The sequence below is a fragment of the Gymnoscopelus braueri genome, assembly GCF_963280865.1.
Source record: "Gymnoscopelus braueri genome assembly, chromosome: 20".
Taxonomy (NCBI): Eukaryota; Metazoa; Chordata; class Actinopteri; order Myctophiformes; family Myctophidae; genus Gymnoscopelus; species Gymnoscopelus braueri.
The window spans coordinates 26892322-26917720 of NC_137622.1; the positions used below are offsets into that span (position 1 = coordinate 26892322).

General features: G+C 40.2%; 1 protein-coding gene across 2 annotated transcripts; it reads right to left on the minus strand.

Moving 5' to 3' along the window:
* Positions 1–4331: 4331 nt before the first annotated feature.
* Positions 4332–24160, minus strand: fmr1 (fragile X messenger ribonucleoprotein 1). Of its 2 annotated transcripts, none has more exons than XM_080415966.1 (15): positions 23767–24160; positions 21538–21590; positions 21136–21229; positions 20074–20145; positions 17886–18034; positions 16572–16665; positions 15163–15279; positions 13565–13735; positions 12723–12801; positions 12249–12364; positions 11800–11886; positions 11401–11659; positions 10866–11084; positions 10307–10386; positions 4332–9708 (listed from the first exon to the last, which is right to left on the minus strand). In XM_080415966.1, exons 1-15 carry the CDS (start codon positions 23785–23787, stop codon positions 9487–9489), a joined length of 1833 nt encoding a protein of 610 aa, XP_080272092.1. In that variant the 5' UTR covers positions 23788–24160; the 3' UTR covers positions 4332–9486. The 2 variants fall into 2 exon arrangements, with proteins under 2 accessions (XP_080272092.1, XP_080272091.1); XM_080415965.1 differs by having other exon boundaries at positions 23737–24160.
* Between the last annotated feature and the right edge of the window lie 1239 nt (positions 24161–25399).

The window sequence follows — 25399 nt, forward strand, 5'->3', positions numbered from 1 at the left end:
TACCAAAGTGGTCTTGCCCTTTAAGCATTTCTTTCTACATGGTTATAATTAAAGTTGCAATCCATATTCGAATCTGGGTCCCCCACGCAAGGGCAGAAATTTCTACTATTGAGACATAAGGGAGAGCCCAGTTGGCAAGGCAAGATATTTTCCTTTGAATTTCATGCAGTAAGTCTTGTCAAACAGCAGTGGTCCTACACGACCACAGGATAAACATTTGTCAATAGAAGAGCAGATAGACCAACTACAGTTGTTTTAATTATACGGTATTACATACTCTCAGATTGGTCAAATGTTTTATCCACTAAAAGTTGTGGTTTACATCTTTACGTAAGTTAAATTGAGGGACGTGCATTCGGGCGGCACCACCACCGCAGAAGCCTGGGTTTGGTAGCTGTGCCTCTGGCATGCCTGGGTGCTCCAGTGTTCATGGGTGGTAAACCAGCAGGTGTGTCCTTACCTCTGCACTAGCGCCTCCTACTGGCTTGTTTGGGCACTTGTTCAGCAGGGAGGGAATTTGGGAGAGACAGGGAACCCTAGCATGTGTTAGGCTCTCCTGGGTGAAAGTCCAAATCAAAACAAGCACCTGGCAAGTAGGGGAGGCACATAGTTGTTTTTTACACCCTCCCCAGGCCAACAGTGGGGATTGTCCGTCAGGCAGAGGGGAATAGAGTGCTACAGGGAGGATGTATTTTGTAGGCCAACCCAGAAATGACCTCTGCCATAGAGAGGGAGTTCCAATGAAACTTTTTAGTCTGGGATAAATTAAGAAAATTAGCCCAGTAGTAAACAAAGGCTTATGATATTCATGCATTCTGTTCAAAAAGACTCTCCACAAAATAACACTTTTTGTCTTGATTTTTTAACCACACACAAATGATATTTAAGTTGAATATACCACATACAGTATCAGCTTCAAAATCCACAGCTGAGATAAAGTATTAATGGTTGTAATGTACAGTATATTAAACAAGTGAAATTCTCTTAGGCTTATGTTAAAGGGATAGTTCACCCCCAAAATGACTTATAATTTGATTACCGGCAGCGGTTCCGGTAGGAGACACGAAGAGTCTCCATTGTATCTCCTACCGGAACCATTGCCTACCGGTCCGCTGGTCATGAAATTATTGGCTTAGGAATGCGATAAAAACTAAAAAATATCCATGAATTCAAGTCTCCATGGGGTGACTAATCGATAGAAAAAAATATTTGTTTTGGGTGAACTATCCCTTTAACCTCAAACCGTTATTTTTTGTATTAATCAAAAAGCCTGTTAAAACATTTGAACACATTGCAGCACTGTACTAGCAATGTCTGGGATGAATTGTGAGAAGGGGGGGGGGGGGTTAAATTGAAATACTGTAAATGAGTCAGAGAGAGACGGACAAAGGAATTGGAAAGGGTGGGAGAGAGACCTAGAAGTGGATTTAAAAAAAAGATATGGTCCTCAGCCTTCAGTTCATTTACATGAGTTTTTGATCTGGAACATTATCTCCAGTTTCTGCCACAGCTCACTAGTCCAGGCCTATAACTCCCCCATGTGGTCATAGTTTGATTAAGCATTGTAAATAATAAATGTACTGTATCCTGGCTAAATTAAAGTGGCAGGATATTTCTCATAAAACTAGCAGAAAAGAAATCGGACAGAGAACAGAGAAAGATCAACCTTTATTTATTGAAACTGCTTGCATACAAAATATATTGCACTATAACCAGACAATGTCAACTTAGTATGACCCCAAACAGCTTCAATGCTAGTAGTATATACAAAGGAAAAAAAAAAGAAAAAAAATATTGCCCAAAAGTGCAGTTGAATTAGACACACAAGGTTTTCAGCTTTTTGTTTTAACTACCCTGATAACAGTATCTACAGAAATATCTCCCTTTCTCAACTTTCTGATGCTCTAGCAAACAGTCTGCATGTGCATTTCTTTTGAATTTATTATTTTATATACACCCTGGAAATAAATTACTCAAGAAAGTCAGTGGTGGTTCAGCCAAGACAACAGCGAAATACTGTGTCCTTAAAATTTGTATCTGCAGTCTGCACATGCCATTCAATGACTATTAGTTGTTATTGGAAGGGAGGCACAATGGCCCCTAGTGTGAGTAGTAAGAGCATTAAGGTCAATTGTGAACTGACCCACTCCATTTTAAGTCAAATGCCAAACAGAGTTTTATAAACGGTGGGAAAGAGGAGATTCCTACTCGCATTTGAGTATATTAATTGGGTAATAATATCACAATACATAGTCGCTAAACTTTGCTTTTGTCATCTTACGTGACATTTTTTTCCTCAAATCTGAATTGGACAATACAATTCATGAAAGCCGAGGTTTCATTAAAACTTCCCAAAAACAGGAAAAAAATAAAAAAAGATGGATTAAGAAAGAAAACAATTTCCAACAGACTCGCAAGCCAGACTTTAAACGCTTTGGATATCGCCGATCGTCTGGCAACACGAAACTGCATTTCAACAAATGAGCTTCAATGACATGCTACTGAAAATGGCAGAGCTGGTCAGCTTGGGGATATGGGAAGTTTGGGACTTGTTTCAGCTTCAAATTCAGGGTGTGGGGGTTAGAACACAATGTCAGTGGGCACTTCAGTTTCAGCAGTTCAGATTGAACTGAAGCATAGATGATTTACTAATCCACGCTTTTAGTTATAGCAGACCTTCTTGTTAATGTCCTGGTTTGTGGTTGCTTTAAAATGTTTGACATAGAGTAAAAGCAAAGGACTGTGAATTTTCAATAATTGTGCCAGAGAAAAAGATGCATTGAGACCAAGGCCTTGCATGTTCACATCTGAACACACTGGAAAAAATAGAGAACATTACAACCAAATGCCATGGACCCGAATCATGATCATCATGTGGTGTCCTTTCTGTGGCCATCGTCTCAGCAATAACACCTGGTTTCCTAAACACTGGTTCTTAAGCTACAGGCGGCAACCCACAGTGGCTCACAGTACTGGTGGGTGGGGTGCCCCAAATGACAATAGAACATATTGACTAGGTACAGTATATTTTTGTATTGTTACATTTTTCCACATGATATCAATGGGGGGAAAAGGAGGTGGGGACAGTATTATGTTCAGTCAGCTGAGGGAAGTCACGGATTAACTGTTAATCTAATCTCCTTCCTTGTCAAAAGGTAAAATGCATTGATGCACTGTACCAATCCTTCCACTTGCAGAGTCTATCAGAATACAGCAGTCCCCTGTACACTTTTTCCACCTTGCTCATAAAAATGTTTCCAGTGATATAAGATAATCTACAACTCTGACCTCCAATATATTTCAACAGCCATATAATGTGACACAGTTTGCACAGTTGCGCAATTAATTAATTCACTTTTACCCCTAAAGAAATCCAAGCAAGAAACAAACCCATCCAACCATAAATGACAGCTGGTCACTCAGACTTGACATTCAATTTCAGCAGTTGAGTCAGCTATAAATCTTTTTTTTTGTATTCTTACAAATATTTTGAACCTGATGTTTGGCAGCAGAGTAAAACACACTAACAAGTAAAGAGCTGCATGAAACAAAATGTTTCACTTGCTGCCCGTTTTCTCTAACTTGGAAATATTTTAGCCTGCCAAGTAAAACAGTAAGTACTGTTTGTATGTTTTAAACATCAGAGGTGATAACTAGGATTAAACAATACTGTGATATACATTTTATTCTGCACTTGCGTTCTTTTTCTCCCCCATCTTGATCGGCAGTAATGGCTGAAAATATGTCACAGGTTTCAACACTACTGTATGTATATATAATGTATATATACTTTTTTTTTTTGTATCACCATCATGCCATTCAGGTCCTTCAGTGCAATGTTTTGGAGTCCAGTCCTCATTTTAGGCCTCTAATCGGGGACTGCAGGTGACTGTAATCAACTAGCTGGCACAACAGAAATCTGGCCCCAGAGAGTCCTCCTCAGGACTGGCCTCAAGAAGCACCGTCATGGTGGACAGAGCATGCTCCACACAGTAAAAACCTCAGTGTTCATTTAACCACATGAACCCTTGCGTCCCTATTCTGGGGCAAACCTAGCAGATCTACAAGTTCATTATTGTCAGCGAAGATATTTGGTGTAGAGCGGCGGAAAGAGGGGGCCTAGTATATACGCTCCGGTGGGACTACGGCCAACTAAGTATAGGGTTTAAGTGGTCAGCTTGAGACTGTACAAATCGAAAAATGTACACTGAGGATTTTACTGTGTATGACCTTAGGAGGATCCCTTTAAAAACAGTATGTATATATATATATATATATATATATATATATATATATATATATATATATATATATATATATAAAATAAAATAAAAACTTGTTCCCAACACTTACTGAATAAGTGGCTTTTGCTGTCAGGTAGACATATGTTAGACAGAATTTTTAAGAATTTAGTTGTCACCATTCTCCAGTAGGACTTGCACACAAATGTAATTTGCTAACAAGTGCAACTGCAAAATGAAACGCTCCTAGATCAACATCTCACAGCCAATCAAAAGTCAGGTACACAAGGTTTAGACAATAATTCCTGTGAACTTAGATCATGTACAAGAATAGGCATGTCACCTAAAAAAATTAAAGAAAAAAAACGGGTACAAAGAGGGTTTTAAAGTCCATGTTCCCTTCTCACATAATTTGGATGCTTCCAAGTTTGAGAAATATACACAACTCAAATGCAACGCCTAGCAAACAAAAAGTAAATAGAAACAAAACACTCATTATCCACTCAGAGTACTTTTGAACAAAATGGTTACTTTCACCGAACGGTGGTTAAGAGTTTTGTTATGGTGGGTATCCATTTGACAAAATAATTAATACATTTTGGGCCCCAGGGCGAAATTAAATACAGCTTAAAATCAATCCTAACAAGAAGGATACTATCTTTCACGCATCATTAAGTTTACTACCAAGAGCGCTAGCATTTAACCAATATTAAACACAAAGAGAAAATATCAGGATAAGTGCACGTTTTAAGTTCAATTTGAAACAATAGTACAAATGTTTTTTTTCTCCTTAAACAAATAATGACATCATTATATACAGTAAGCAACCGCCCCCCCTCCCTCCCATTTTCCCATACTTTTCATCATTTACAATCCAATGTAACCCTATGCTGTTGATGTTCTATTGATGGTATATGGACTGTTTTCACACAAAAGGAATGACAGCAAAATAGCGACCACAAACAATCTGCTGTGGGACGTTTTTACATCAAGTGAAAGGGATGACCACTTCCCACATTAATTGACACTGTTACCGGTACATTTGAAATTGAAATGTAAAATTAATTCCCAAAAGCCCTTTTCATGATGTCTTGTGTTTTCGACAGAGCAGTCTCTTCTTGTAACCTCTGCTCAAGGCAATGCAAAAATACAGTAAACATGATATTCTGAGGGATTGATGTGGGTAAATCTCTTTTTTTTAATTAACTATTATTACACTATACTTTCATTTATCACTGCCTACTCGGTTAGCTACATCGCCCCCAGCTTAAGTTAATATAGCGCACCTGCCCCCATGTTTCCCCTTGAATTATTTCATGGTTGTTGTTTCATCAACTGAGAAGAAAGAAAGAAAACATTACTTGTTGCTGACTACTCTACTACTCCAGGTAGACAGAAAATGTACAAAATATGCAAAAAAGAAAAGGAAAGGAAAATAATTCTCCTCCTTACTCCTCTTCTCCCCTCTGTGTCCAAACCTGACTGGGTTGTATTAGACCACGAGATTATGCACACATCCCAGAGGTCAGACGGACATGCTGCTCTTTAACAGAGATGAACCTTGATCATTCACTGAAAATACTTTCATCTACTCATAAATGTTCTTCATTATTCATTTAGTACTCTGAGCTCTTCCCCTGGAGGCATAGATGGCTAGAGATTGAGCCATGGGTTACTTTGACCTTTAAATAATTGTTTCCCCTGTCTTATAGCACATAAACAATGTAAATTCAAGAGTTTGGAGGATGGCGAGATGGTTGGAGCCACAAAATGGCTTCCGGTGTGTGCTGTCAATTTCACTTAAAACAACTATTCATTTTAATGTGAAAAATTATCTGGGCCAGTCCGCAGCTTCAGGCTTACATACTGTAGCACTCCAGATAAATACACTCCTGTAAAAGTCACTCAGACTACTACACATGCTAACTGAACCAGGTAAGACATCTATATAGGCCTGTAATAGTTGACAGTACAGTGAGAAAAGAACCCCAGTGGTTTAAATCACAAGGTGCTTAAAGATGGTGTCTTCCTGGAGGGGAGACATGACGTCCACCTCCCACAGAACAAACTGTCCACATCTGTGGTTCTCTACTCAGCCCTGGAGGGCCCAAAGTACAACTGGTTCTCATTCTAGCTGTCTATTCAGTTTAGACATACTGTAGGACACCAAGTGAATGCAATTGGCCAAAGTCCTTTTCTGGTAGAAGAAGATATTACCATTAGTCTGGGTTTCCAGGAGCAGAGTTGAGAACCACAGTTTTAAAGGAATTTCACTGAATTCAGGTTGTGTTGCATTTAAGCCATGTGGACTGTGTGATGTCATCTTTATGCACCCACTCCATAAAAGTCTCGTCCTCCCTGATTTAGACGTCTAGGTCTGTGATACCAGCTACATGATTAAAGGCACAGGTCACACAAAATATGGCTAGGTTTCCCTGAGCATTCGTAGCTTAATGAGTACTCAGTTTAATCAGAGCTCTTCAAGTTTCTAGCTGTGCAAGAGGGTTGTTTATGTCCACAAAAACTTACTATGCTGTCCCAAGTTACAGGTATGACACATGTAGCACTTAGAGATTAACAAGTCATTGATATCATCTCATACGTTTCTTGCAGAGCCTCAAGACAAATGTTTGAAAATTAAAATATCTTGCTGGCTTGCATTACTATTCAAAAATGCTTTTGTTCAAGAAATGGAATGTGTTAGGCGAGATGCATTTAATGCACAGAGAGAGAAAGTACTCAAGTTTCAGTTCGGAAAGAATACACTCAAGAGCTACGAACACTCTGAGAAACCCTGCCCTGATACTGTATGTGTGTGTGTGTAGATTTCTTTCTTTCTTTTTTTTATTGACAAACATTTCATCCGTCCTGGATAATTTGTATTTTAGAAGTCATCTAGCGGCAAACACTAACTTTCTACACTAACCCATCCCATTAACCCCGATCATTTGGAGGATGGTTTAAGAGAACTGACATTTTCAGAGTTGATGAGTTTGAAGATTATCTTCTGAATCTTAACTTTTAAGCTCTTACATTTTACTGGCTGTATTTATTTATTTATTATGATTTTGTTGATGGCACAGATCAAGGCTATTTCACATAGGTTAAAATCATATTAATATTCCATCACACAACGGTGTTGCTTGCCGAAAAATATGATTTTTAAACTAACATCATATTGCGATGTGACGCACTAGCTTGAAAAGCTGTTCTTTTCAGCACACGATGCGTAGCACGATTAGTATAAATTAAGCTTAAAGGAATCCAATGAACAAAACATGGCTCTAGCTCTATGCCAGTGGTTCTCAACAGTTTTTTCTAAATGGGTCATGAATTTTAAGGTGGATATTTAAGTGTAGGAAGGTAGTGGCACCTGAACTGGCATTATGATGCCCACAATGAATTAAACGACAGCCATAGTCAAACCAACCTAAATCCAGATGTCAAGTTAAAATGGCATTGCAGTTAAAAGGCATTATGTTATAGATCGTTAAGTTTAGGTATAAGGTTAAAATGGTTGTGTTTAGGCATTAGGTTAGATTTGAAGTTTAGCATTTGGTTTATTGTGTATGTGGAAGGGTGCTTAGCCAATAAGATTGTGTGACCTCAAACCCCTGGATTCAGAGCTGGTTCAACCCTAACTTCTTTAACCACTTAAACCCTATATACTTTGTTTTCGTAACAGAAACAGAAGTTCTACAAGCTCACGGCACGCTGCAACAATATTTTCTCAGAATGTTCGCCTATTTTTAGGAAATAGTCGTCTATTATGACATGCCCAGAATAGGGAGGATTGTGTCACGAAAGTCCTCTGTGAGAAAATTTTATGACCCAGCTTCTGGGTCCTGAACAACCGGTTGAGAAACACTGCTTTAGAAGACAAGCTCAGTTCCCCTGTTGGTCCCCACGTGAGATGGGCAGCCTGACTACCAGAACAAAAGACTAGATTGACAATAAAAAATAAAATAAAAAGCTTAAGTGCCTTACAAAGATTACCGTTGTCAACAACGGTAATCTCGTAATTCAGGCCAATTGTTAGGTTGTGCAAATATCAGAAAATATGCATGTCTGAGAAAGCGGAGAGAGAGAGAGAGAGAGAGAGAGAGAGAGAGAGAGAGAGAGAATGACAGGACTGTCTTTAAAAGGAACTCAACAGAAAAAAAAACTAAAAACAAAAACCATTGTGAACACACTCAGATGTGATTCATACATTGCCTCTTTTCATCCCTCAAGAATAAAATTGAATACACACAGCTACAGATAAGGAAAACTACATGACAGAAGGCTCCTATACATGAAAAATTCATAGGACTTAAAAGAAGAACAAAAAGGGAATAGTCTATATTTTGAAAGTGAAGTAATGCTGGATTTAGTGCTGGTTAAAATTATTCTTCAGCCAATCGAAGTATCCCGCTACCAACATCATCGTCCCATTCCATGTTCTCCAGTTGTGACAAAAACGCATGTACCATGTGTGTCCCTCTATCGTCCCCAATCCTAATCTGAAGGAGCAGATTTGCCAGCTGTGCACTAGGGTGAACAGGGGGAAAGGCTATACCAGGCAATGTTTGCATGTTTTAAACATCAAAAGTTCATGGCCGGGGTTTAGATTTCATATCAACAAAAGTTATACAATTGAATGTTGTTAAACAATATACCCTAACCTTTGTGTCAGCAATACATGAGACAGGAGACACATTTTGAAGTCCTTTCTCTCAGTTTCACTGCTCGTCATGCGGTTACCACCTCATGTATTGGGCAGATATTACTCCTCCCCCCCCCCCCCCCCCCCCCGGCGATAGCAATGACTTGCTCCACAGCCGTTTGAAATGGTGAGTTAACATCGTAAACATATCTTTTAGGAGTGCCACTAAAAACTCTGCTTCAGTCAAATGACTCTCTCATTTCCATTCTGCTCTTTCAAAAAAAATAAAACGGAGAAAAACACAAAACAATGTACTGCTTCTTTTTCCATGTTCACTCCAGAGTGGACCAGTAGATACCAGATCAGTTGATATCAGACAACATCAGAGTGGACCACTAGACCAATATTTGGCCCTAGAAAAATGTCATTAATGTAGAGTCATTCTGAAGCAGTGGAGATTTGAGTGTATGCCTGTGCATTAGAGAGGCAGAGAGAAAGAGAGAACCAGACACTACAATGGATAACGACAAGCTGTCTGTATGGATTTCTGAATGTGTGTGTGTGTCTGAGCATTTAACTGTGTGTGTCATTTTTGTGTATTTACGACACTCCATTCACCAGTGGAGGAGCGAGGCTTCCGTCCGGTTTGTCTTTCTTCATCCCTCGTTCTCTGATGGGTCGGTGCTGGTGGCGGGCGGGTCCGTCGGCCCCTGCGACCACGCTCCCCTGGGAGGCGGATGAGGATGAGCCGGGTCCCCCTCCCCCAATCCGACTGGCCGATGCATGTTGTACGCTTCGCTCATTGTTACTGTCCACACGAATCTGAGATGAGAGGGGCACAGAGAGAGAGAGAGAGAGAGTTGAGGACAGGGTTCTGACAGCATGTTGGAATAGGTTCAAGAGCCAACATATGGATAAAGAAGATAAAAATAAAAAAAAGGAGAATGGGTGGTCCATTCTCCTGTGTATCGTTTTTTCTTTAATGGGAACACAGCAAAACAGAGAGGCAGCCTCATTGGGGAGCCAGAGGAGATTTACACTGTTGGGATTTGATCACAGGCCAAGAAGGGGCTTTTGTAGTCTCACAGTAGCCAGACGATTAGATACATATCTAATGTCTAAACTAAACTATTGAAACGGTCTTGGTTAAGGAACGGTCCCTAAAACAAAAAGAAAATTGTGTGACAGACATATGCATTGACCTACCACGGACCTCCTTAGACTAGGCCTGGACACTTCACTGAAAATATATAGAAACCGACATTTAGAACCAATAACCGAATAGATCTTGCTCATGTAGGTTACTCGATTAATCGAGAAGCAGGGTTAAGAGTGTGTGTGTGTGTGTGTGTGTGTGTGTGTGTGTGTGTGTGTGTGTGTGTGTGTGTGTGTATGCATGCATGCTGGTGTGATGTGTCACCTGTAGGGAGTCTTCCTGTGTCCTGGTCTTGGGGTCTCTGATGTGACGGGGTCTCGTCTCGTTCCACGGCATCTCCTCTCCTAAATGAGGAAAACACATGAGATCTATCAGTTGAGTAACGCTCAGAACGCAGAAGATGAGACAGAAGAGAAGTTCTGACACGATTTGAGGACAAAAAACTACTCTTAAGAGTATAATAATAATAATCTTAATTCTTTCTATTTATTTAATAAAGAACAGAAATTTAAATGTCATGTGTAGCCCTATCCTCCAGTTTGCTAAGGATTTCTATGACTTTTAGTAAAGTAACTTAAAAGAAAAGTATGAGTTATGTGGTTCCTTTTGTCAGGGGGTAATAAATAAAGCAATCTCGGAGAGTAACATGTAATCAGTAATAGATTACTTTATTCAGAGTAAATTCCCTAACACTCCAGCTGACTTTACGGTAACAAAAACGAAGAGGAAATGATCGAATTAAATACATGTACAGTACCAATGCAAAAGCAGGTGACAACCACAACTTAAAAAGAAATAAAGAACTGATTACATGTCAACACACCTTTATAGGCACCCCCTCCTCTTCCTTTCCCCCCTCGACCCCGCAGCCCTCCTCCTCCTCCTCCTCCTCCTCCTCCTCCTCGCTTCCTGCTGTCTGTGCGTCTGGGCAAGCTACCGTCTCCTGTCATCAGCTCGCCAGTGGGAGCCAGTGACCAGTCGCTGAGCTCGTCTCGGTGGTCGGACTCCGTTTCTGAAGCGTTGGAGGCCTCCGAGTTGGTGCCTGGGGAAGGTTAAACAGGGCAAGTTCATTTAGCATATTTCATATACAAAACCAATTCAAGATACTTTATATACGGCATGAATCTCGTTCATGCTGAGACTATGACTGCAGGGGCATGACCCGTTGGGAGGTGGGCAATAGATAAAGGAGTTATGATAGATATATTTGTATTAACTTTTTATTTTAATGAAATGATCAAACATCAAAAAACTTTATGTTGCAATAAATTGAACAATGAAAGAAAATAATGTATATTAATAACTTTGCATATTGTGTTTTTTCCTGACACACACACACACACACACACACACAGTACCTGAGGCAAACGCTGCTCCCCCTCCTCTTCTGCCCCTGCCTCCTCTTCCTCCACCTCCAACGTAAGGCTTCCCTCCACCCACACCTCCTCCTCCCCTCCCCATACTCTGGCCCATGCCGTTATCAAATATGTAGGTTTTGTCCTTAAGGTTTCTGGGTCCTGCTCCTCCTCCCCCACCGCCCCCTCCGCCTCCACCCCCTCCTATCTGCCTCAGCTGTTCATCTATCTGCAGACGCTCCAGGCGAAGTTGGTCCACCTCCTGTGCAAGTGACATGACAGCATGGCAACATATAGTCACATACAGTAAGAATAGATGATACGACAAGTCAAGATGTCACACGATTTATTGCAAATTTGGCTTAGGAATATAAGGGTGTACTCTGTACTGTCCACACTAACCTTGAGGTAGTTGAGGTGGTAGTCCAGCAGTACTTTAGCATTGGAAATGCTCTCCTTGGTCCCCACAAACACAAATGGAACCAATCCCTGAGAGAGAGAAAGAGAGAGCGAAAGAGAAAGAGAGAGAAGAAATAACGAGTGAGTGGCACCCGAGTTGTTTAAATAGCACTTGAGTGAACGAAACAGATTGCCCTCTCATGGAGTAGATATGGAGTCTAGTGATGTGCAACGCTAATTAAAGCACTCCATCACGGTTACAATAAGTTTAATGTCAAACTCTTCATTCAGTTACTTTACGCAAATAATAAACATAATAAATGACAACATAACAAATGACAACATAATAAATGGCAACTGCCATTGGGATACTGTGCTGAGACGCTGCTAGCTGACACTTGCCAACAAATTGCTGAGATATATTTGTGACGGATGAGTTCATTCCTACTGACCTCGTCATCAGGAGCTACAGGCTTTTTGTCGCTCTCTGGCTCGATACGAACCCGTACCACGCCAGACTTATCAACGACTTCCTGGATCAGCTTCCCGTTCTTACCAATCACTTTCCCTGGTGGGCAGAAAAGGGGGAAAACAGTGTTACAATAGCCTTATAAGTATTATTAACACTGTGCTAGTAATACCATTTCAGTAAAAGTATATTTTGTGGTTACTATCCTATTACAATTTTATAAAACTTTATGTTAAGTGATCATGGTATATAAATGTTAGATGGTGCATTTACATAGTGCCTTATCTAAAGCGCTTTACAATGTGCATTACATTCACATAACGATGGCTGAAGCAACCATACAAAGCATCGACCTCGTCATTGGGAGCAGTTAATTACTATGCCAAGAGGAGCCGGGGATCTAAACCGGCAACCTTCAAATTACCTATTGCACCTAAAGTAATTTCAAGATTCTTACCTACTAAGTTCCTAGGAACTTTGATGACATCTTCAGAGAACTCTAAGAAACTCCTGGCTTTGCGCACAGCCTCCTGGTCCTGAGGCAGAAATACATTGCACATCAATCTCCTGTCCTTATGGATGGTGCATTTATTCGTAAACACTATCTAAGCTGTACCAAAATGAACGTGGACCGTCCCGAATTTAAAATCTTAGCTTGTCTACATTATCAGTGGTTAAAATCATTAAAAGTGACCTTTAACATAAACAAACATTATACAATTGATTAGATGATCATTATAAAACGGGTGGGTTGAATCATGCCATCTGACTGGTTGATAATTTTTACAGTTCTACATCACGTCATGGCAAAAAAAAAAAACACCCACCAGGCTATAAACTGTAGGTGACGAGGTGAAACCAAAACAGAACTTTGATCTTGGTGTAGGCTTAATTATGGGAGAGCTTCTGTTATCTCTTTTGGAGGAGCGGCTAAGATCGTCACTAAATGACAATTGCTGGCCCAACTTTAAGTTATACTGTGTACCATATATTTTAGTAGTCTTTTTTGGCGACACAGTGTTTTGGCGACACTGATATGAACCTCATAGTTCATATCATATCCATATACAGTAGCAACCCAGCCATCCAGAATCATTCTGATATAGATATATATATATATATATATATATATATATATATATATATATATATATATATATATATATATATATATATATATATATATATATATATATATATATATATATATATATATATATATATATATATATATATATATATATATATATATACACACACACACACACACACACACATCCATGGATCCATCTAGCTTACCTCTCCATAAATGTGGAAGGTACAGGTCTCTTCATCCAGGTCTATAGTGGTGACTCCTGGGACCTTACGGGCCTGCTGAATGTTTGCTCCATGGGTCCCAATGGCCAGACCCATTAGATCATCCCTCACTACAAACTGCTCATGAAACCTTGACGCCAGCTGTCTCGAACTCTACGGAAATAGGAGTATGAGAGATGCAAGAAAGACAGAGGAAGACGGAGAGATTGAAAGAACAAAAATAAATCACAAAGACGACAAAATAGACAGAGCAGAGGCTGTAAGAATAAATACTAGACAAAAGGCAAGTGTGATATGCTTGCATCCTGACGGACATCCCCATCTAATTGTTACCTGGCTGCAGACTGTTTATACCCACCATCTGCGACACACTACCACTCTACTACTGTGGGCAGATTTAGAGTGTGTGTCATCATATTTCAGTAGTAGTACCATTACACTACGGTAACTCCCCACTACTGCAACAGAGGTGGCAAGAGAAGGCACTTCCGAGTGTGTAGATTGTGTAGGTCAAGGTTTATATCGTGAAGATGGAGTTTAGCCAAAATCTTGCATTCCAGCATCATTAAGAGAGCTTCAATAGATATTGGATTGCCTCTAAAAGGTAGGTAGATTTCAAAATAAGACGGGTTTAGTTTCATTTAAAAGAAGTTGACACTATTGGGGATAATGCTAAACTATTCATTGAAATGAAAAGAAAAAGGAATCATTGGCATTTGTTCTTGAAAATACGTTTGGGGGTGGTTTTGGGAAAGTGGAGAAAAAGTTAATTAAAATCTCTCAACGGGCAAAAAAAAAACCCTGCTAGGATCATAGCACTTGACTTTCAGGGCAGCCCTACGGGGGATCAAATATTACATCTTAATGGATTCAAGCAGACAGCTCTTGTTCTAATTGTGGAAGGGGGAGATATCCTCCTCCTTATATTAACTATAGTTTAAATTCATACTGTGTAACTTTTTCAATTAAACTAAAACATTTTCTGATATCTTTCACTGGTATACTTTTCACAATAACCAAACACATACACAACTTCTGTTTTAAGTTTGATAACACTATTAAACAATTAAACCCCCGGCACTCGTGCCAAAATGACTTGGCACCAGAAATGTACCAGAAATCTATTTATGTATGTAGTTTAAAGTGAATAAATACAACTACTTGTTGCGTTCCAAAATATCATCGGGCGCTAGGACCCTGCAGCAATCCTATTTGAGCGGTACTTGCGTATAGACAAACGCTGTAATCATGGCAATGGCGCTACGAGAGGTGTCACCAAAAAGACAACTAAAATGAATGTTACACAGTATGACTTTAATCTAATCCATTATTTACATAAAATGGGAGTATCACTCATTTTCGTATAGCTGTATATTCAGTAGCTGTAGACAATAATGTGCATTTTAACGGTGGTCAAAAATGTCACCCTCTTTTTTAGAGAGGTTAGAGGGAAATACTGAGGTTTCAGCCTAACCAATGATTGATGCCCTAACCAGAGCACTCACAGTATCCTGGTTTCTGGCAATTAACTGCATAAGAGAGTTTGCCGTGTGTGTGCCCGTGTGCGTGCGTTCGTGTACCTCTAGTTGCCTGCTAGCCTCTTCATTCCTCTGCATCAAAGACATTTTGGTGCGAAGACTTCTGAAGTGCATGTCAATCATCATATTGGCTCTCTTCGTTGTAACCTCATTCACCGACTGAAATCAATCAATAAATCAATTTCTATCATATACGTACATGATATGCAAAGAATATCATATTGACCAATGATATTTGACCACGTGCTTGACATTATAAACTGTTTGTTTGGCTTGGCTGGGCATCCCAACCAACACAATTGGCCGTGTTCATTTGGTCAGGGTGCAGTGGGGAGCTGCGTTAAGTCCTGTAGCTGGCAACTGGCAGAGTCACATGTAGTACCTTCCTTACCTTTTTGAAAGTTATTCAAATGTTAAAAGGGTAAGCACAATAAACCTTTTTTTTTAATTACTTTTGACGACCAAAATAAAACTATTACTACAGGTGACATCCTCACCTACACCCTCCCTAACAAACCAACCAGTAGGGGTCAGCAGAGACAAGGAAAAATATTTAGTGTATGTAAAGTATTAACAAGAGCTTCTGACTAAATGATAACTACATTAGATCCATATTAGAACACATTTTCCCAAATAACACGTCGCATCGCAACATGTTGTGAGCTTGTAGATCTGCTATTTTCAGTAGTTTGGGAGACAAATTTCTCTTTTGGGTCTCGAGCTAAAATGTTTGGGAACCACTGAATTTTTTCACATGTACTGAAATGTTACGGTTTTGAACATACAAGGTTTCCTCCCGACAGTGATGAACTATTGCCCGTTTCATTGAGAGAAAGTGCTTAAGCACTCTATCTTACCTCCCACAGTTTCCAGTACACCCAGTAGACCCACTGTTGGATATAATGGGATATGGTGTATCCAATATTTTGCAGAGATAATCTCACATTTACTCCTTATCTTCTTACCTCTGGGCAGTGCCAGTCGATGCATAAAAGTGCCAGTCATCCCACAGTCAAGCCAATTGACTATATTCACAGAGCGGCCATTTTGCTCTCACGTTTTTATTTGCGGGTTGGGAAGAAATGCCACACCAACGGGGAGGCATTTCATTAACTTAATATCAAAATTGTTGCCGTGTGAATATGGTGAATGGGAAAAAAAAAATAAAGAAATAGGAGGTAAGTGATTGTTTATTTTGGTCGACTGGCAACCAAGCCGAAGCGGCTGGTGTCTATTTTCTCATCGTGGGCAGCGGGCACGACTCATCTCTCCCCCTCATAACCCCCGGAATGACGCTGCTAGAGCCTTTTGTGTGCCTTGCTGCCTCCTGCCTGTTGGCGGGCCCTTAGACGATTTGGACCAGTTGCACTCCAACACTTGCCATTCTAAAAACGAATAAGTAACAACTAACAAATGGTTATTTTTGTGGTGAAAGGCGAAATATAACCTACCAGGACGACCAGCTGCTTTTTCTCTGAATCGTAGGTGATGCTGAATCCTCCCACAGCCTTCTTAAAATCTTTGTGTGTTGACTCCTTGGAGCACCTGAAAGCACAAGCGCGCAGAAGCAGAAATGTTTTAAATAGTTTGGTGAATGCAGTATTTATAACAGTCCTGTATGCTCCATGGTTAACTTCCCAGGGAGCCAGGAAGTCTATCTGTGACTCTGAGATATGGAGTAATGCAGGTTGAGCACACAAAATCACTACTGTCTTTTTAAACACGTCTGCACATCGTAACTCTTCTAGTTTTGCATTTTGGGTTAATAAGTATGTATTCTTCAATTTTTATACATGGTGTTAATTCTCTATCTTGGATGTGATATTTCTTGCTTGCGTCTTACTTCCCACTTACCCATGATTCCGCAAATACTACTTTAAAATGATGGTAACATTTGGCTGCAGCAGATCTGCCCAATCTGCTGCTTCCAGTGCAGTCAATTCAAAAATTACTTTGCCTGCTTAGGCCTAAACTAAGCTGGTGAGATTCTTCAGCTGTGATCTGCTGTGCCCGATAGACCGAACAGTTTATTTCATCACGGCCTGAAGGGATTTGTTGGAAAAACCTTGTGTATCTGTGTACCAAGGGGCAGATGGTGTTAAGGCAGGGGGCATGAGACTGCCCCAGTCCTGCTGTATGTTTGTATTCTGTATGTACATATGGACATATTTGAGCATCTTTGTGTGTGCTAGGGCTGAGCAAAATGCTATTTTGTTTTACACTGAAGCTTCGCTGGACATATTTTGCAGCTTACTTCTCATAGTATATTAAAAAACATGAGAATTGCCCTGGTCCTTGCGAGCAATCATATCTGCTCATTAAAAGTATCTAACCAGCACTGCAAAAGTACACTACTTATGGAATCATAGACTTCTCCTGAACAAACGCAGTGGATTAAAAGCATGAGGACAATCAGAAAACCTTTAAATGCCACCTCAGTTTACTGCCCAACTGAAGCACAAATGACTTACACTAGTCTCTGTACTTTAAGCGGAGTCCCCCAGGGGTCTACTAGGCCCCCTCCTTTTTTCCCTCTACACCAAATATTTGCCGAAAATTACAGAGCGAGTTACAAGCTCATAACACGTCACAATGCGTTTTTAGCTTGTATATCTGCTATTTTCGCAGGTTAATCTATCTATAAATGCGCAAAATCTCTACGTGTGCATGTGTATCTGCCCTTTGTGTATCTCAAGAACTGTCCAACCGATCAAACTTCAACTCCTGCGTGCATGCGCGCGTGTGTGTGTGTCCGTCCAACTAACATCTGCCGTAGGTCCTCAGGCACATCCAGTCTGATCTTGAGGAAGGTGGTTTTGGAGGCTGGTTTGTTTGGGTTGACTGGCCGTAACCGCTCCAGTGTCACAATTTCATTCAAAGTAGCATCGCATGCGGCATACTCTATGACATAAAACTAGGGAGAGAATGAGAGAGAGGGTTAGTTGTGGGGTGGAGAGACAAAATATCCGAAGGTATGAGAGACTGTAACCCCTAACTGTCCCCGCAGCCGCTGCAGTGAGCATGGTTTTCAAAGTGTGTGAGTTTGTCTACAAGATTGATATTAAACGTGACATTCTTTTGCCAGAAGTGAGTGTGTTCACCATAAAATTGCATCTGTGTGAAGTGCAGCGTTTTGGTTAACAACTTCTCTTGCATTAAACTCGCTACAGGAGCTATATAATAATTACAATTACTGCCATCTTATCAATTGTGATGTTCTTTTGCCAGAAATGAGTGCATTCCATAAACTAATTGTATCCGTTAAGTGTCTGTCCAAATGCTCTCCTTTCCCAATGAGTTCCACGCCCGATTAAAACACACAGAATCGGGTGATCGTGGCTACCGCCGATGTCACAAAGCCCTTTACTACCACTTTTCCGACACAGGCTCTAATTGACGGCCCGATTGCCTGACAGTGGCTTCGTGTGTAGACTAGAGACCTTTAGGCTTATAGTATTGTCACTATAGCTACAGTACATTTCACCTGGCATAACTTCTCTGATTTCAAGTGGGTCTGAATTAACATAAGCCAAGCATCACATGTGGTTAGATCTTCTAATCTTCTAATTTGGCACGCAGACGCAGCATTCTATAATATGTCACTTGTCTACAATTACCATGGAGCATTGTGCATTACAATCCTCCTAGGCGCACATAAACTTTTAACACATCCACCACCAAGAACGTAGTCCTACGGTCCGTTAAATCCAACTGTTAAGCGCCGAGACCGTAGCCCTACGGGCTGCGGTCTTTTCGCGCATGCGCGGTCCGGGTGCACTTTCGGAATTTTTTTGATCCACTTCCGTTTCCGGTTTGATGACCGGAAACGGAATTATTTGGGATCCGGTTTTGACGATCACGCCCGCTCCCATTCTACAGACGAAACTGAAACTCAATTCTCTTCCTGTAGTTTTTTCTCCTCGCATTTCACTGTTTAACGTAATCCGCTCTAACTACAACATGGATACCCCGTTTGACACGCGATCTTCACTGGGAGATACAGGGAGATCTCGCGGATGTAAACAGACCGTGTAGAGCTCAATCTTAAGGATTTTAACAAGATCTATGGCGACATCAAAAAAACAACAAAAACACCTTGGCACTGGTGAGTACATTATGAGATTAGCCCTTGGCGGTGGATGTGTTAACCATACAGTACAGTTAAAAGGTGGTGTAAGTGGTATTTTCTTGTTAAAAAAGTAAAAGCTTTATATTCCTAAAATAATCATTTCCATAGTGTTTGTTCAGTAACGGGGCTCTCCATATCTCTCCAGCACTTTAGTAAGCATAAAAACATTTTCAGGTCAGGATACCAATTTTATCCAATCAGGAGAGAGAACTTAAAAAATACCAATTATCAGCTTTTTAGTTTATCCTGTAGCCTATGAGTTCTGACAATTGGTATCCTGAACTGAAAATGTATTTTCTGTTTCCAGTTTCCGTTTACTAAAGAGCTGTAGAGACGGAGAGGCCACTGTTACTAAATAAACACTCTAGTCTAGTCTAGACAATTATTGCTATTGGAATATAGAGCTATTTAACACTTATTCTAACACAAAAATATCACTTACAAACACCTTCAGACATTTCATAATATTCTATAGTAACACTTCACTTTCTGGAAATCTTTTTTCACGGATCTCAAGAAGAACACACACATTTATTTTAAAACTAGGATAGTATTAACTCTATTTAGTGGTTAATTTATTTTTGGATGCCGTAGTGACAGAACTCAATCCTTCCCATCCAAAATGAAGGAAAGATATGCAACAGAATCAACCTCTTTCAATTTTATGGGCGTTCATAATCTCACAAATGTCCCCTGAACACAACCAGTCAGTCAGACAGGCTACAATTACATCATTTTGATGGCATGCACTTTTGTTCCTCTGTTTCCAAAGGAAGCATTGCGCACGTGCAACAACAGGATACAGCATGGAAGGCAGACCTCACCTCTCCTTTGACCATGCGAACCTTTGCCAACCACCATCCACAAGGTTCCTTGTCATTGGCCCTGGAATACACCTAGACCACAGAGGCAAAGATACTGTACATTAATTTCACACACAAAGCCAAGAGGCCTCATAGAGTATAAGTACATCGTAAAATGTTTGGTTAGATTTGTACACTCTAACTGGGGATTTTACTGTGTACTTAACATCAAACAGGGATGCATTGACTAAGAATAAACACATTTCAATTCTGTTACATTTCAATTGGCCAAAGCCAATCCAATTCATAAAGTAGATTAAGTAGATTTAGTTAAAAGTATTAACCACCAGTAAGTGCTGGTAAACAGAGCTGCACACATCTCGATATTTTGCACTCGTGGCATGCAAATTACTATGCATAACATCTAGACCTAACGCATGCAATACCTGTACTACAACCGGTGGTATAACCCATGCAACATTATTCCTATTTTTCCAACTGATGCTGTATGCAATATTATATGAAACATGCCTCATCTCACCATCACAGCATATAGAATCAGAATCCATTTATTGGCGAGCTATGCTCACATACAAGGAATTTGACTTGGTGCATAGTTCTTACATAGAAGAAAACATAAGGAAATAAATATATATACAGCAGAGGAAAATATAAAATATAATAACATGTTTATAAATCAATATATAAGTATAAAAATAAAGCAGGTGTAATACTAATACATAATACCTCTACACGCCAAATACCGTGTTCACAATGCGCACACCTGGTCTCAGTCTGACCCTGTATATACCTCAAGTCAAATTCCTTGTATATGACCATTCTTGGCCAATAAACAGGTTCTGATTTCACAAATGAATTGGTAAACTACTTAAGTGGCAATCTTATCTCCTAGAATATCACAGAAAACCAAACCAAGTACCTACTGTAGTGTAGGGTACAAGAGCTAAGGAAATGGATAGGATTTATTTTTCCACATACCGATTCTGTATCAGAATGGTTCTGCTGTCTAATGCCATGTACTTTTTGCTGAAGTAATTACTTAAAGTGTTGGATAAGTCCTACCTCCACCTCATCGCTCTCATTAATCTCTTTGCAGACGCCTGTTGGAGGAGGGAAACGCACATCCTGGAAAGATATTTGACGTTCTGGCTGCCAACTGTAAAAAAAGAAATACATACACAGATGAATGCATGAGCACACAAAACAGAGATTGATGCATGCACATGTCATGCATTCAGACAGAAACACAAACATAAGATATGTATGCAGAGCCAGACTATGCACACATGTGGAGGTGCCCACACACACACCACCCCCCCACACACACACACACACACAATAATGCATAGAAACCACTCATGTCATAGCCAACAGGTGAAAGAACATGAAAACACCATTATTACAATATATAGTGTCACAAGTGTGTGTGTGTGTGTGTGTGTGTGTGTGTGTGTGTGTGCTCACTTGTTTTCAAATGCAACAGTTACTGTTCCGTCGTGCACATCCTTCACATAAGCCTACATAAAAACATAAGCAATTTGATTAACACATTAGATTTTTAGATTCAGATTCAACTCACAGCACTACATGTGTAAAAAAAGTGGGTGAGATTCTTTGTCATACAAGTACATGCTCCCCTCACTTACAGTTTCAAGAAGGGGTAAATAATAAAGAAAGAATACAGAAAGAAACGAATAAGGAAAATGGACCAGATATGTCAAATATCCTAATATAATACGAGCAATGTCAAATAAGGTGCATGGATAAAAAAAAAGTATGTTTTTATTTATAGCCATAAAATAGAAAAAGAGCAATAAAATGCCATTTTGATTTAAATAGCAGCAGATATAGTAATGCCTGCGACCCTTGTGCAGGTGAGACATCTCCAGTTAGCAGCAAATAACAAACATAAGTCAGTGTATACACAAGTGACAGTGTAGCAGCAGTGCAAAGCAGTCATACACCGAAATATAATCGCGTGTGGTGGACTGTTTCATCAGGAAAGCCTGGCAACAGGCGGGGCTCAGCACTTGTTCGGCAGCCGGATGGTTGCCACTGGTAGAAGCTTACAAATATTAACATATGACAATGTAGCAAGACAAAGGTGAATTAGGTGCCATTATCCTCCTATTGATAATACTACGGATGCAACAAGTATGAACCTTCAACATAGTTTGCTTACAATTTCATCTAGCAGAGCCTATTTTACAGCATTTTGATGTTATCAAGAGATTCAGACTTTGTACTAAACCGATTGTCTTTCACATCATTAGCACAGAACGTTCTGCAAACGAAAGCTACAGACAGATTCCCCAGGCCACAACTCAGAAGGTAGGATAAGGATATAGTGGAGTCAGTGCAGCATATATCACAGGCAGATCTCCTTTTAACAGAGTCTTCAGGACTGTAACAGCACATACATACATGTCATGTACCCTATCAAGAACTAATCAATAACGTATGTATAAGACCGGGTATACTTTAAGGGTAAGGAAGTGGGCTTGAAGTTATCTGTCCAAAATACAAAGGCAGAATGTCAGAGAAAGTATGTGTGGAATCCTTATCTGGAAGACTGATGAAGTACCTGTGGACAACCCAAAAGTACTCCAGGTATATGAATGTGTGCAGCACTGATCCAAAGACAAGTCACCCACTCACCCTAGCTGACCCTGCAAATCTGAACTCTCTCATTTGTGTAGTAGTGCGTGTGCATAACAGAACAGGTGGCAATTTGATGGCAGCTCATAAGATTGACACTTTTGACAGCCACCTTGGTAGTAAAATAAAATCGATGCACTTGTTCGTATAGGTGAATTATCAACATAAATAACTTATCTTGTCACCGTGCGTTACATCCCACTAATTTCACAAACAGTAAAAATACTGTCAATATAGGCTGGCTAACCTATATTCTGCACGCATGACAGCTATGGCTACTATCAAGGTGCTGCTAACTAACATGATCATGACAAATGCAGATACATCCGTGTCATTTATATAGTAACATTGGTCAGTCGACCATAAGTGAGGATAAACGTGAATATCATCAATGCAGCTATAACAGATCAAGCGTTATTTACAAGATTCCTGCACACTTGAGGCCCAATGATTCCCCAGCTAAACGACTGGATATAGCAGTGTTGCCAGATCCTGCGAGAGAAATAAGTAACCAGGTCTATGAAAACATGCCCAAAAGAAGACACTAGGCTACGGCTATTTGAAAATAGCCGATCTACAAGCTTACAATGAGTCGCGATGCAACGCGTTGTGAACTTGTAGATCTGCTATTTAAAACATAAATACATCTAGTAAATTTGGAATGTTTTGAGACATTTTAACAACACAAATCTGATACGGGAGTCCCTGGCACAGTTTTTCAAATAGGGGGTCTGCAGGACAAACACATTAATTTGGGGTCCTTGACATGAAAATGTTTGAGAAACACTGGTTTAAACAACGTTACGAAACGAGCCAAATAAGCAACTACACTTTAGAAACAAGAAACCAACCAACGCAACCTGAACCAACCAATATTTACAAGCAACTTTACCCAAAGTCACTTATAAAAAGCAGACATGGCAACCCTGCTGGATAGGTAGGTGTTATATCTGACAATGTGTCTGCATTGAGACAAACAACACGCACCGACAACTCGTATCTTACCTTGTAAAAAGCCCCACTAGTCCCTCTCACCTCCACGACTAGCTCGTCCATAATAACGTCCAGTGTGTTAACCAGCTAACTACCAAGTTAGCTATGTGGGGTATAGCTAGGTAGCTAGCTGGCTAACGTAATGCTAGCCAAGGCAAAGGGAAAGGGGGCTCAGACAGTGGGATTTGCTGGAGTTAGCTTGCTGGCTATTAGATGCGTGAATACTAGGCCACGGCTTATTATAGCTAATACTGTTTCTCCTGTTGCTTGCTCGCTGCTTGTCTTTCTTCCTGTGTTTCGGTTTTGCAGGGGTTTTGCGGTGAAACGAAACCAGACGCACGTTTGGCTAACGAGGTTGCGTCGTTGTAATGTGTGTTCTTTATGGGAGGAATAGTGATGAACAAGCTGCTGTGGAGAGCATCTCTCCCTCCTCTCTGCAGCCCTCTCTCTCTCTCTGACCACCAAGTGTGTCAAGACAGCAGGAACAGAAACATGACACATCCGGTCCATGTGTTCCACAATAAAAGTCAAGGTTCAAGATGGGCTACAGTTGTGGGCTGGCTGCACTGCTGGAAGTGAATCTTGTGCAAATGGTATGCCAACAAGTCAAGTGGTACACCAGAGCATAGCTATAGAGCAGTGGTTCTCAAACTTTTACATTTCAAGGTCTCCCCTTAACTCAGACAGGGTACAAATGGGACCAAATGAGGGTCCATTTGGTCCCATTTGTACACTGTCTGAGTTACATACTTGTAAGGGTCAATTTAGACCCCCCTAAAGGCACCCAGAGAGTCCCTGAAATCCACTTTGAGAACCACTGCTATAGAGAATATATATCTGTAAGACTGTAATCCTGTACAGTACAGTACAAAGTGTGTACGGGTGACACATTAAATGAAAAACCTGAACAACTGAGTGGAGAAACATAAGGAATGTCATCTGTTCCATACAGGTGGACTGCATAATACAGTTATGTAATTACTCTAATGTACTATCATATCACACTGGCATGTAGAAAATGCTGTGCAGACCCAGTTGATGTTTTTCGTAAAGTTACTACAGTATGTGCCTATGAAAGAGGGTTCTTTACTGGGTGGATGGCAGGAGCTTCAGTCGTAAACACTGATCCACTGGCTAGTAAAATACTATAAGGCTCTAAAATGTTCTACAACTAGTAACCCTAACCCTAACCCTAACCCTAAAACTAAGACTAACACTTGTAAACCCAACTGAAATCAAACACTACAACTGAAAAACGAAATAAAAACTAAAACCAGTTTAATATTTCTATATATTAAATCTCTAAACTATAACACGTGTGTGTGTGTGTGTGTGTGTGTGTGTGTGTGTGTGTGTGTGTGTGTGTGTGTGTGTGTGTGTGTCACGCAGCATGCTATTGTCTCACTGGAAACACTGCTACACCAGTGGGTCTGCAAGTGTGGTTACCTTACTTATATATTGTATGCTCCAATTGCAAAACATTTACAAGTAAGGTATAATAAAACATACACGTTTTTTTTTTTTTTTTTTTAATCTATATCGTCTCCAGTCTATATCGTCTCTAGGATAATTTAAAATCCTAATAAAAGTAGGCTAACTCTCATATTCTCTCATAGGGAATGCATTGACAGCTGCAGTACATCGTTCTAACGGACCTCGACTGGAGGCGCTGTCT